The sequence below is a fragment of the Copadichromis virginalis genome, linkage group LG7 (genome assembly GCF_057382275.1).
Source record: "Copadichromis virginalis isolate Kocher_CV1m ecotype Utaka linkage group LG7, C_Virginalis_male_GT1.1, whole genome shotgun sequence".
NCBI lineage: Eukaryota > Metazoa > Chordata > Actinopteri > Cichliformes > Cichlidae > Copadichromis > Copadichromis virginalis.
The window spans coordinates 17,392,190-17,406,140 of record NC_140624.1 but is presented as its reverse complement, the minus strand read 5'-3'; the positions used below and the strand labels follow the sequence as shown (position 1 = coordinate 17,406,140).

General features: G+C 42.8%; 1 protein-coding gene across 2 annotated transcripts in view; it reads left to right on the top strand.

Moving 5' to 3' along the window:
- The first annotated feature begins 245 nt into the window (after positions 1–245).
- LOC146704832 (cyclin-dependent kinase 17-like) overlaps positions 246–13,951 on the top strand; it is a 35,977-nt gene continuing 22,271 nt past the window's right edge. For both annotated transcript variants that reach the window (XM_085462246.1, XM_085462245.1), the window contains exons 1-2: positions 246–301; positions 13,513–13,661. In XM_085462246.1, coding sequence (XP_085318372.1) covers positions 13,544–13,661 — 118 coding nt within the window. In that variant the 5' untranslated portion in view covers positions 246–301; positions 13,513–13,543. The remainder of the gene's footprint in view (positions 302–13,512; positions 13,662–13,951) is intronic.

The following is a 13,951-nucleotide window of genomic DNA, read 5'->3' as shown; positions in this document are numbered from 1 at the left end:
TCGCCGTCGTCCCCCGCACTGCTTACGCTCTCCTCGACTGAAAACCCAACGACAGCACTTCCTATTTTCTACCGGGAGAGAAACTTTGAAGCCCGTAAACAAGCCATGCCGCTGGACGCGACAGCCCCGCGGATATAAGCGACACTGCGGAGCAGAAAGTATCTACGACCTCACCGAAACCACAAAGAAGAAGAAGCAGTCGGTGCTTTCTTTTTTCACACTCGGAGGGAAAGACGGCATCCGGCCTGAGAAGAAGCTCCGAGGTCGGGGACTCCGGTCGGACCAACGCGAATCGTTTCTGGTGAGAGTCCGCACATTTTCGCTGTGGGACTAGTTTCTGTGAACTAAACCACGCAGTTAGAGCAAGTTAGAGGCGCACACAGCCTGAACAACGTAGCAATGTTTACTTCACAGCCGCAGTTTGAATGCAGCGTTTGTTGTGTGTGAGCACTTCAGCCTGCCCCATTCACCGGCGAATGGCCACCTCTAACTAAGACAAACAGCGAGAGGAGCTCCGAGCTGGACGAATAACGACTAAACTACCTCTAGAGAGGGTTATAATTTATCCTCGCTGCCACAGAGAGCTGCTGGTTAAATATCAAGTGTCAGCTTTGTTGTCAAATACCACCAAGAGCAGTTGCTCGTCAGCGAACTGTGTGAGGCTGGGGTTGTAAAAAACAGGAGGATTGACTGGCTGCTGTGCTTGTATCGTCTTGCACAGTCACTGCCCCACATTTCAGAGATGCCCAGTCTTTCTGCTCCACGCCCCCCACCCTCTCAAACTACCTGAAGCAGGGCACAGACCGTACTAGTCTCTGAGCTCACTGACAGCCATTACTGACAGCTTTAAGCCGTTTCAGCTGTTGTTGTGTGAAGGCCAAGACAGCAGCAGACAGAGAGCCTGCACGGAAAATGGTTGGAGAAACACCACTGCAGTTTGTTTTTTAGGGATCTCACCCTGAAATTGAGCTTCCAGTGGGTTTCTATGGGGAGTTTACCCGATTGTCATTGTGTAGCAGAGAATAATTGTTTTACAGGGAGACAGCATTGTTACAGCAAAACACCCCCTAAGGCACGTTGATTTCTGTGTGAAAGCACCCAAGTTTCACCAACCTTACGGAGAGTGTGCTGACTGAGAGTACATGCTAACTCTGTATAGTCAAAGTTAATGCATCAGTCCTGCAAAACCAACCTCACTGCGGGCTTATTTCTGCTGGAAGTAAGAGAAATCCGGGGGATTGACTCTAATTAAGCTTTTTGCAAATGCAATGGAGTTTAAAGCATTTCAGACGGAACTTAGATAATAATAGTCACTTTACTAACAGACCTATCACGGGTGCTTATGGGAATATACCAACTTTTATGTAAAAAGTCAATCAAACTGATGTCTAACACTCAAGTTTATGTCAGATTGACTCTGGAAAACAAATAATAACTCAATAAAAGGCAGTTATTTTTTAAATCCATGGGTATGCTCAGCACCTAAAATTAGTTTAATTTGTAGAAGTGTATATAGAAATATCTGAAAAATATTCTCGTTATTGTTTTTTAGCACCTTTGCCAGTAAATGTTGTGCATTTCGTGTTTCAGTAGCTGAAACAGCTCACTGTTTCAGTTTTAGATTAACACGAGGAGCCGCTGCTTTCAAAATGGAACTTTATTCAGCACAGTTTTAGAAAAGCAATGCCTGTTTTACTTTCAGGCTTGGCACGCTTCAATATTGAGCAGCCAAAAACATGTGGCCACAAACTTCCGGGACAAAAAAATGATGATTGAGGTCACTTCTGACTGATTTTAGTAATACCCTGCAAAAAACAAACAACACAAAAACAGTGATATTCCACACCGTTTACAGTGTTTACTGATGGCTGCCACTTTCTCAGTTTCCTGTAAGCAGGTTTCACTTTGACAGACTCAAGCTGCTGAGCTTCCTCGAGCCACGGGTGTCCCTGAGGACCTTTCGAAAGTGTGTCTGCTTCGGGTTCGGTGCCCGCAGGAGGTCAGGGAGCTGCTGGAGGACAGTGTGCCCGAGGGTTGGCTTGAAGTGGGGTCGTTCCCTTGGTGAGGGCCGCGGGGATGGTGGCGGCAGGGTAACGTGATCCGCTGTGAAACAGCTGTAGCCACTCGGTGCTGATCCCTTGAGTCCCAGTGCAGATCAGATGATGCTCCAGTATGTGAATGGGTGGGTGTGTGAGAGAGAGCGAGGACTTGAATGCATGGGTTTTCATGCCTTCAGGGCATCAAGTCAATGCTTAAAGTCAATTTAAACCGAAATTCACTGACTTTTTGAGAGAAATTATTTTCGTATCTATTCAGTGTTTTGACTGATGGAAGAAGTCGTTCTTACCGATCTTCTCTGTGTGTGTGTGAGCTCAGGTTGAAGCAGCAGGTCAAGGCAGCTGGCTGAAGGTTAATGTGTCACTGCTCTCTGGGTAGCAGCTGAGGGCACCGCTCCTGTCTATAGATAGCCACGAATACAAACTTTACTTCTTTTCTCCGATGCGTTAACATAAGAGCTGCGGCGCAGGCATGCAGCCCCAGAAGACAAATGCTGATCCTTTCGAGTTTGACCACTTCCACACCCTCATTCTCTGTCTGTGTCTGAATCTGGAAGTGCCTGTCAATGCTAAAGACCCCTCTCCCCTCCTCCTCCTTGTCCAGCTTGGAGCCAGTTGGCTGAGAACCTGTGTGAGCTATATCAGTAATACCTTACAGCACATATCTGGGTCATCATCTGTAGCATTCATGTCTGAAACAGGTGAGGGACAAATATTGCCCCCCCCCCTTTTTTTTTTCTCCCTATCATTCTTGGCAGAACTTCCAGGAGCTGTTTAAACACTTGTTTTCTCTTTATTTGGAAGCACACATGTTCATTCAAAGTACTGCTGCAGAAGCGTTGCATATTTGAGATGCTTGTGTTCACGGAAAGTTGTGACGGCTTTTTAACAGAAATCCAAGTGAAAATGCTGCTGTTGGTTTTTTTCCTTGGGGGGGTTATTAGCCAAATCTACCCCCTGCCTCTCGGGCCAATCCAATCTCAGCTTGGTTGTTCCTTCTAATCAGGGGCAGACTGCCGCTCAACACCTAATAAATAAATAAATGTTCTTCTCCCTTGTAATTACATTATCACTATTCATTATAGATTAAAGCAGTTTTCAATAATGACAACAAAGAATAAGCAAAGAAAAACAGACAGTAGGTAAAATTAACAGTAGGTAAAATTAATATTTTTTCCCCCTACAGACAGTTTTTTAGGCTGATGTGCAAGATGACTTAATTCAGAGGCTGAAGGTTCCGATGGGAGACGGAGAAATATTGTTTTGTTATCCTGCAAAACTACTTAAAATTACTTATAATATAGTTATTTCTTTGTTTCCTGCAAAAGCCTGTCTTGTTATCACCTTATTGCAGTGTGCCTGACTTTAAGTATTTTATGTAAATATACTTATTGTAAGTTGAAACAAAATACATTGAAATTCCATGTAATTACATGGGTATTAGGCTACGTTCACACTGCAGGTCTTAATGCTCAATTCCGATTTTTTGATCAAATCCGATTTTTTTGTCTGCTCGTTCACACTACAAATAAAATGCGACAGCAAACGCGCTCTAGTGTGAACGCTCAAAGCGGCCCGCATGCGCAAACGAAGACGTCACACACAACGCGCTCTGTTTAGACCCAGAACAAACTATATTGTTTGACTGATGGCCTTAATATAAAGACTTCGGACTTCATGTTTCCCGATTTTTGCTTTAAGTTATTTTGTTATTTACATAATAATGTAGATAACCTAATAATGATCCTTATTGCTGTTTTAGAGGAGCGGTGCTTCAAAGGATAGTTGCAGATTTCTGTCAGAACCTGCAGGTTATGCAGTACAAATAAAATGTTAACGTTTCTCCAACGTTGTCTTCCCAGCAGTTTCACCGGATGGCCAGGAAGCGTTCACGATGTCTTATCAGGCGCTTCTCTGGCGCTGATAATTGGCGTCTGTCTTGTGTCAGTGACGTAAAAGACGGATTTAATGCGACTTGACCGTTCACACAGCAGTCGCTTTCTGAGACATCGGATATGTATCGGATTCAGTACCACATACGAAAGTGACCCAGATCGGATTTGAAAATATCGGATTTGTGCCGTTCACACTGTCATACCATGATCGGATATGGGTCGCATAGGGTCAAAAAAATTGGATTTGATGCACTTTCGCCTGCAGTGTGAACGTAGCCTTAGATGTGGGCCGTATTTTAAAGTGTTACCAAAAGTTTACATAATGTCTGGCACTACGGATGACATGCTACTAGATTGGTTATCCTCTGATTCATTTGAGGCAAATTTGTTTCCCTTTAACCTCCTAGGACCAGGCGTCCACTTATGTGGACATCACATTTTGGGTTATTTAGACCAAAATACAGAATTTTGCTCTACAAGGGCCTGATATCCACTTACGAGGACATTATGCTGCTACTGTTCTATCAAAATTTTAAATGAATATGCTCATATGTGGCTCTCATTTTTCTTAAAAACAAAAATAAGGCAAAAAAAAAGAATCTGGTAATTCTTTGTTTTTACATTCATCGGGCCCCAATATGTCCAAATATCAAAGAGAAATTAAAAATGCATGCAGTGGAATAGTTCGGGTCTTAGGAGGTTAATGAGAATTTATCAGTGCTTCGTAATGGTTTGCAAATTATGAAACTACAATACAGCTTCAACACTAGCAGAAAATAATTAGTTGAAAAAGGTATACTGCCTCAAACTACTGCCAAGTTTTGCTCGGCTGCTCTAATACACAACAATTTCTGGTATGTGGGCTGCATGAAATTACTAGAAAGACTTCTAGCTGAGAGTTTGTGTTCGCATTTTGATATGGGTCCTTCCATGAAAAGTCAGTGAGTCTCACAAAATTTTACCTCCATACTGTAAATATTTTTTGTTTGAGGTTTTGGAAGTACATCAGGGTTTCAGGACTGAAAAACACAATTGAACTCTGCTGCATCCAGATCAACTCCAAATGTCACAAGCTAAAGGCAAAAAACACAGTTTTGCACCGTGATCACCCCTGAGAATCGGTACCATGGGATATATCATAGCTTCACTGCACCATTTAATGCCAGGGACAGAAAAATTACATTTTTGCTAAGCTTTCAAAGGTCATATCAGCATGTGGGTTAGGGGTTAGGGGTCTGGTAAAACCAGGTTTAGCATATGGACGCTCTCACCTTCTAGCTGTGATCGTTTCCTTTTCTTTCGTACCTGAGCAGCTTTCTAATGTTGTCACTTTGTCTCACTCTCAAACACCAAGTGTAAAAACGTAATCAAATCACGTTGAGCTTTTTTATCTTCCCAGATAAGACTGATTATATATAAAAACTAATATTGTGATAACCCCATCCTGCTGTCTGGGCTTAATTAGATAGTAGCCAGCTCTCTTTTAATAGCCATGAAAGGCTTTCAGGAGGTGGATGAGTACAGATGGGCAGTGAGGGGGAGGCTGACTGTCACTCTCTCTGATGCTAATGCCTGCCAACAAAAAGACAACAGGTGACTTGAGTCAGCCTCAGATCAGATGAGCCCACTCCATTATGAACAGAAGTGGGTAATAACCACGTACGAACAAAAGGTATTGATGTGTCTAAAGCGTTCAGTAAATTTTTAGTTTCATAATTTGACTCAAGTACAACATGTACTGCGATTACCTGTGCAGTTTTACTGTTTGTGTAAGTAGAAGAAGCTTCTTTCTGCTGCTCCCTTTAGATTAAATTATACTCCGATGCGGACACAGACAGCTGGAGACCCGATGGCCGAGTAGGCGTTCTTAAGTTCGCCGCCTGGGGCGCATTTATAGTTGGTGCATTGTAAAGCGTTGATTATACTTTCCACACAAAATTTATGGGATCCAAGCAGACTTGTGGACAGTGTTAACCGGGACATCATTCACAAGGGGTTGCCACGTGTTTTGATTGTGTACGTACAACCTCAGAAGGGATCTGTGTCTCCTCCAGGGATTTTCCACTTGTTAGGGGAAAAAATATTCTCTTTTTTGTTTTTATTTGGTCATCTTTTATTACAATGGAAATGATGCTAGTCTGCTGCCTGCCAGATAAAATCATAATCTTGTGATCTCAGTGCCCTGCTTTGAACCAAGCTGGGTCCCCAAGGCTTATCTGTCACATTACATGCTGTCTTTTCATCCCATTCACAAACTGTTATCATGTCCGCTGTGAAAGCTGCTTAGTAAGCACCGGTTTTATTCAAATCGCATGCTTAATTTCAGAGTTATTCCCATGATGTACGCGTAATAAGGCCAGTTTTTGTTGTGATTTTATTTAAAATATTTTGTCGTTTTCTTCTTCTTCTTTTTTTTTTACAGCAGCAGGATTGGTGCATGGTTTTTATTCCAAGCGTCTCTGTTCAGCCTTTTAGTCGCTCGTGTGTCTGGATCTGGATGTTGGCTCTTTAGCAAAAGACAAAAAGGTTTTTTGTCTTTTTTTTATTATGGTTTTTTTTGTTGTTGCGTAACTTATGTTGCATTTGCGGGGTAGTTAATACTTTCCTCTGTTTCATCATGGCCCGAATCCAATCTGTCCTCTACACCTGCCCCGTAAACACTTTACTCACTGTTTGTGTATTTGCGTGGAGGGCCCGCCACATTAAGCTGCTCTTCACCAACTAGCATTAAGTGTAGGTGGGTTTTAATCCCTCTAACACAGAATCTGCATTACATCAGGCTCATTAACTGCTTTCTGCGAAGGTGAAGCACCGGTTTTATGTCAAGTATGGGGGCGTTAAAGGATTCCCGGTACTGTGATTGTTTCAGGACTGTCTCAGTAAAGAACAAAGTGGAAAGTGTAGTTAAAAATTGAACAAAATTTAAATGAAATAGATGCTTTTTTCCAATAAGTGATGATCTCCTTCACAGCAATATAAATCCCAGAAGACGGCAGTTACATGTTCTTGTTTCTGTAGGAGAGAGGCAAAGGTGAAAGTATTTCTACACTAACCGCTTAGTTAAGAGACTCTTCAGCAGCTGCAAGTGTGACTCCATATGGAGTAACACTCATCGTGGAGTGGGAGGGTTGTGGTGGAACGGAATTGGGGCCGTGCGTGTCACTCCATTAACCCAGGGAATATCCGAGCAGAGGTGAAACGGAGAGCAGAGCGACAAACAGCAGTTGAACACAATGTTGGGCTCAATTTCATCGGCTTAATGCAGTCATGGCAATTTAATATTTATAGTAATTCTAAAGCGGTTTACACTGGTGGTGTTTGTGGTTGTTTGTTTTATTTTTGCTCATGTACAAAAAAATTTCTTGTTAAATTAAACACAAACGGAGAGGGGTAGCTGCGGTTCACACTCATGTTTATTTTAGTATGCCACGTAAATGACGTTTAAAATCTAAAAGATAATTTTACATGGTTGTTTCTTTTTCCAAAGTAGCTCATCTTGGCTAAATATGCATACTTGCAAGAAGAAGATTGATGGCAAGAATAAAGTGTCATTTCGGCCTCACCTTTATTTGGTTGTCATCTTTGTCTTTTTCAAAACTTTTATAGCACCTACAGTAATTTCATTGAGTTATTATCAGCTTGACTAACAACCGTGACGTCACTTTATTGGACAAGCTTAAACAGAGTCTGAACAGGTGTCTTTAAGAGCAACCTGAAACACACCTGTCTGCACATCTGTTAAAGTGGCGTCGCCCACATCTTTGAGCCGTGACTGTATCGGAAAAGATGAGTAATGAAATAATTCCCGCGCTAGTATCGAAACGTGATGCACCGACATGCAGGATTGAAGTTAGTTATCCAATGCCTGATTTCTGGCAGTGTTGGCTCACAGAAGGAGCTTAAAGAGGAGCACGCCTGTCACTCAGGCTGCTTTAACCACAGCAGCAGCGTTGAATCTTATAAGATCTGTGGCCTGGTCTCTTGTTCCAACCTGACCTGTCCGTCTGTCAGCCCATCTCAGCTCTTTGGACACGTAGGTGACAATGTGGGACAAGTGTGAAAGCAAGGTGAGGGGAGGAGATGATGTGTGTGTGCCTGATGTATGATGTAAAAAAGGCAAATTCGATGACACATTTTGCCAATTTCAAACACATTTTAGCTTTAAAGCTTCACCTGCTGTGTGTGTGTGTGTGTGTGTGTGTGTGGGGGGGGGGGGGGGTAGCACGCCTGCCTGGTTGCCATGCTCAGTGCTCCTCAGCTCGACACCACGCACCACCCCACTACATCCCGCATCACTAGAAAAAGCCCACTTTTTACTGTGTACAATGCAACCTTTATGTAAGACCCACATAATGGAGCCAACTCCTTCACTCATGTCCTCATTGTCTTGGCCAGGTTGAGAAAAGGCTGCTCTTTAGAAAACCAGGGCTGAGCTCACCCGTGAATCATGCCAGCAGTCACGCTTGTTCTCTGTCGTCTTTTGTGAGGAAGGCTGCCAGGGAAGAGAGGTGGGTGTTTTCTCGGGGGCGGCCCCCGAGCTCCTCAAGGCATTGACCTTAGCTGGTTTACTGAACCCCGTAGGGGTCAGGTAGGGTTTGTGACCTGGAGTTTCCTGTTTGTGTCTGTGGCCCAGACAGCCGTCATCGTATGGCAGGGTTGGTGGCTGCATGGTGTGTGTAATGGTTTCGTGTGAAGTGCTTGCCTTGCGTTGCTGATGTAGGGGTTGGTGGGTTATCACAGCAGGAACTCTGGCTCCTACCTTTGTAAGTGGCTCATGATGATCAGCACAGCTACGACCGCAAAGGACTGAATCCATATGCGGCGAATGGTATTGTCGCACCACTGCAGCATCTAATGTCCCACTCTCTCTTCTCCCCCTCTACAAAAACACAGCCTCGCACACATGTGAAGATGTCAAGAGTCTGTAACATCTCAGGCACACTATGGTAGGATATTTGGATGGGGTGGGGGAGTGTGGGGAGAGGGATCGGAAAATCAGCATGCAGCAGTCTCCTGCGGTGCTCTGCATTTTCAACATGGAAAAAGCAGCGGGGGTTGCCGTGGCAACAAATCCCAAATCAGCACAGAGCGCACACCCCTCTGTTTCACACCCCCCTACCACCCTTGCAGCCGCCTCCTCCCCCCCCCCCCCCCCCCCCGTCCCCCTCCTCCTCCCTGGCCACCTCTCAGCAGATCGAGAGCTGCGACCTCAGACCGGCCTACTTAGGGGAGCAGGGATCAGGCTCAGACCAGGGATCATGTCCAAAGCTCCACTCTCGATCCCAAAGCAGGAGCATGTGCCAGCGGATACTGGTGCGCAGCAGACAGTCTTCCCTCTTCTCCTCCCTCTTCGTCTTTATTCTATTGCTGCCATTTACTTTGTACTCAAACCCCTCAGAAGGTGATTTGTATCCATAGTCTGCTAAGTAGCAGGTTTTGTCGTTTAAGAGATGTGCTTCTTCCAATCCCTCTCATATTCAGCACATTCATAAATTAAGAGCGGATTGTGGATATTACCGTGGAACTGAGGACAGATCAACTACAAAAGCCAAAAGTGAGAGGCCTGTCAGTTTATCCCAACTTGGTGCCACATAATCCTGATTTGAGCTTATCGCAGTGATTGTAATCACAACAAAGGATTTTGGCTGTCTAGAGTAATATCAGAATTAGGTCTGAAAAGATTGTGGTTATTGTTGTTATTGAATAATCTGTGAATTATGTTTTTTTCTGCTTGGTGATTGAGAAGTTCAGAGAACCCAAAGTAGTTTTTTTGTTTTTTCTTGTTTTTCAGACAAAGACGGTATTTAAAGGCGAACATATTTTCAGCTCCATAATTTTGTTCTTGGACTCTACCAGAGTAGCTTTTCACATGGCAGAATCATCTTTATTCATCTTATACTGTCTCATCAGTTCATCCATTAACTGAAACAAGCTGATTTAGCGCCTGTTCTTTAAGGCGGACCTCCCTTTAAGACAAACTTGTTCTGATTGGCTGCCCATACCACTCTCCCTGACATCATTGAACCAAGACTACAAAAAAAGCCTTTAGAGCAGTCTGAAGCCTGAGCTGACTTCATTTGTTTATTATCTTCCACTGTAAGACTTGTGTAAGCCCTTTCAACTCCCCTTTTTAATTTGCAGTGATAAAGAAGCTTGAGCAAGAAAATATTTCACATTTCTGCTTGATTAAACAGCTGAATCGTTTCATTACTCGCTAAAGAATCTTGATTGTGTTGATATTATTGTTTGTTGATTAAGTAATTGATTAAAACATGCTGTAAATTTTCTTTGGACTTTCGCCGATGAGTAATTCACTTCTTATCTCATGCTTCAGCTGTGACGGATAAATAGGCCTTTTTATTAGAGTTACGAGTGCAATTTTTTTTGCTTCCCGTCTAGCACGAAGGGTGTGTGTAACTCAGGGTAACGCAGTGAGCTGTTCCGGAGATGACAGACTGCTGGCTGACCGCGTTGGAGCTGATGTGCTATGAGGCTGAACTGAGTGACGTGCAGCTCTTATGACAGCAGATCTGACGTGCTTTCTCTCATCTTGATTCCTGGATTAATTACAATGCTTCTTGCTTAGCATTTTAATTGGGAGTAATCATATATGTACGAGAAAAGCTGCGCAAAATAATTTCATAAAAACATCCACAGTGCGTGTCATATTTGGGTAAAACAGCCAGCTTTCTTTATCCAAGTCTGCACTGATGAGCTCTAAAATATTCAGCTTTTTTGTGGACACTGACATCGAGTTGTTAATTAAATATTGTTGTGAATATGAATATCACACATTAGTGCGATGTAGTCCATTGTGAGTCAAAAGCTCAGGGTTCACACTGTTCTCAATGCTTGGTTTAAGACTGGTACATTTATGTGCCAGCCTTAATTTCATATGATATGCGTTTTTTCACATGCCTCTAATCATTGAACGGACACATCGCCTGCTGTGGGTTTCAAAGGGTTTACACGTCAAATTGTCTGACAGAATGCACCGTGACATGCAACAATTTGTGTTAACCATCGAGTGATCATAATAGACTGTTAAAACAGTTGGGCGGGGCTTTGTGGTTACATTCAGTGACATTAAAGAGAAGCTGTGTCTTTGCAACTTTGCTATTTGCTAAGCTTTTCAGTTTAAATAAAATTGCTCCTGGTAGGATGTTGTTTGCAGTCACGCTGCTTCTGTGCTGGTCTTTAACTTTGAGGTAGGAGAGGTTATGTAATAATGACGTGCATTTCCTCACCTGTTGTGACAGTTTGTTTCAAACGCTCTGTCAGACTCTCCAGAGCTTCACTCTGACATTACGTTTAACCTTGGAGCAAATCAGGCAATTGACTGTATAACCCCGTACCAAATGTAATGTTTATGTTTTGTTTTTCGTTATTTTTAACAACATCCTGACACAAGAGCCAACCACTGTGAACCTATATAAAGGTGCACTTACCAAGAATACTGTTGATATTAATAATAGTAATAGAACCGTGATCTAACATGGAGATACTTTAATCTTAAATTATACTGTAACATGTCAGTGAAAGTGGATATATGCTGGTCATGTCTTCTGCCAATTAGAGGAATGTTGGATAAAAATAAAGCTGCTTATCACTTTAAAACTGATGGCTAGCAGATCTTATGACCTCCGTTTCTAGTTGCTCACCTCAAATTTGAAAAAACTTTAGTTGCTTGAAATTGCTCAGCGTCATTTACTTTCTATGATCTATGGTTTCCTGGACGCTGTGAAATCTTTCCTGTCTAGAGGAAGCTTAAGAAGGCTGATTTAAGGAACTGCAAATCATGTAAACTAAAGCTACTATCTTGCAGAACAAGACCAACAATGTGACGCTAAAAAAAGATAAATGGATCCCCTTTAAGAGCCTGTAACCCTCTGTGTGTAATCACTTTTTAAAACCAGCTGCTGTTTCACTCGACTTGGAGATGTTGAGCTGTTCAGTTTCAGTTTTGTTTATCTAGCTCCAGTTTGCAGAAACTATCTCGAGCTGCTTTTTGAAAGTAAAGACATTGGAGAGAAAACCCCAAACATCTGAAATGAGCACTTGGCAATGTTGAAAAGGAGCAACTCTTTTATAAGAGGAAGACACCTGTAGCAGAACCAAGATAACAGAGGGGCAGCTATTAGCAGATCAGAGGAAAGAACAGAGCAGCAAAAGATGTGCACAGACAGATTTTTGCTCTTTTTATGTGGATAACACACAAACACTGCTGTTGTCACCTGTTGTTGTCTTGTTGATTATTGATTTGCAACCTGATCTGCCAGTTTTTCCAGTTTCTTTCCTCCCCGCATCTCAAATGAAAGGATTTCCTCTTTTCTTCATTTCACATTGTTACAGTTTTTTTTCTTTTCCATTTTCTTTTTTTGCACAAAATGAGCAATTCTTAGGCATCGTCTAGGGCTTTCACATTATAATGTTAGTCATTTTTCACAGTTTTTTCCCGTCTCTGTAGGTGGATTTCCTATTACACTTAGTTTTCAGCTGCATGCCTTCTTTGCAACAACTGTATCCTCTTTTGTTTTGTGCACAAAAACAAAGCAAAAGTCTTCATACGAGTCCGAATCATGGTCCCTCACTGATGAGTCATCATCATTTAAAGGTCAATTATGGTTTTTAGCCATGTTAGTCCACTTTGTCCTCCAAAGACTACTTTCTACTGTTTGGCTCTGGGTAAGTGAGTAAGTTGCGTCCCTGGACAGAATATGGGTTATTAGTTGTATTTCAAGACAAAGGATGTCAATAGGGAGTAGTTGCCAGTCAGGCGAGCCCTCAGGGTTTGCGCTCATGTGTTTTCTTGTCTGGCTCTACTCATCAGCATCACAGACACACACATGTCCTGATCTGCAGACGTAGTGGAGTCATGATATCTGCATTGAAGTCACAGGGAGAGGCTTGTTTGGTATCTCCTCCAGCCAATCGGTCTCAAATATTGCCTGTCTTGATTTGAAATCTTTTTTTCATTTCCTCCCATAAATTGTCTCGCTGCATTTCTCCCTCTCGCTCACACGTACAGGCTCTCACAATCAGTCGCTCTCGCGCACACAATAAATGTGTCTGGAATGTGTGATGTGGACTCGATGCGGCCCAGGCTAGCCCTGTGCCATTCAGCCGCTAATCCCCCCGGTTTAGGATTTGCTTTTACAGTCCTGTGTGCCAGGGCCTGTATTCTAAACTCGGCCGTAAGAATCTCTCACCGACTTGTCATGCTTTCCCAGGAGGAGGAATGCAGTGTGAGCTGAGTCATAATTAACGTCTGTTGATTAGTGCGTTTCATTGTTCGCCCAGTCAGATTCCTGGTGAACTAGTGACGTTTTCTTTCTGAATGTGGGATTGTGAAGCATGATGGCAGCCAGACGTTTTTTTGTTTTGTTTTAATTGTAATTACAGGCAGTTTACATTGCATTTCCACGAAGCTTAGATAAACAGCTCAGCGATATTGATCTTGTTCCTCTGTGGTTGAAACGAGCTGTAGCTCTCCTTATTCTTGCAGTAAGTGGGTAACACCTGTAATGTGTATACATTTTTGTTTGGTTTGTCTTCTTCAGGCCTCCCCTTCCTGAGAGCTCTGTGGAGAAGATGAAAAGGTTCCGGCGACGTCTCTCTCAGACTCTTCGAGGCAGTCACACCATCGACGAGTCCCTGTCAGAGCTGGCCGAGCAGATAACGATCGAGGAGAACGGCCTGAAGGACAGCGGTGAGGCCTAAAACTCTTAAATCGCGTCTATCAAGTATACTGCCACTACCAGCACAGCTTGTCACAACTTTATAAATAAAGCGATTCAAGTGGAGGAACCCAGCTTAAGATTTATGTACAAAATGTCAAAATGTCTGTAAAGTCTGTTTGATGTGATTTATTTCAAACACCAGATTGCCATGCAGAATTTCCAGCACATTTATATAATGAATTCCGTGTCTGAAATGGGATTTAGTGGCTGAATTTTAATGGACTTAATTTGTTTGGCACTTTCATCTAAATCCAAATCC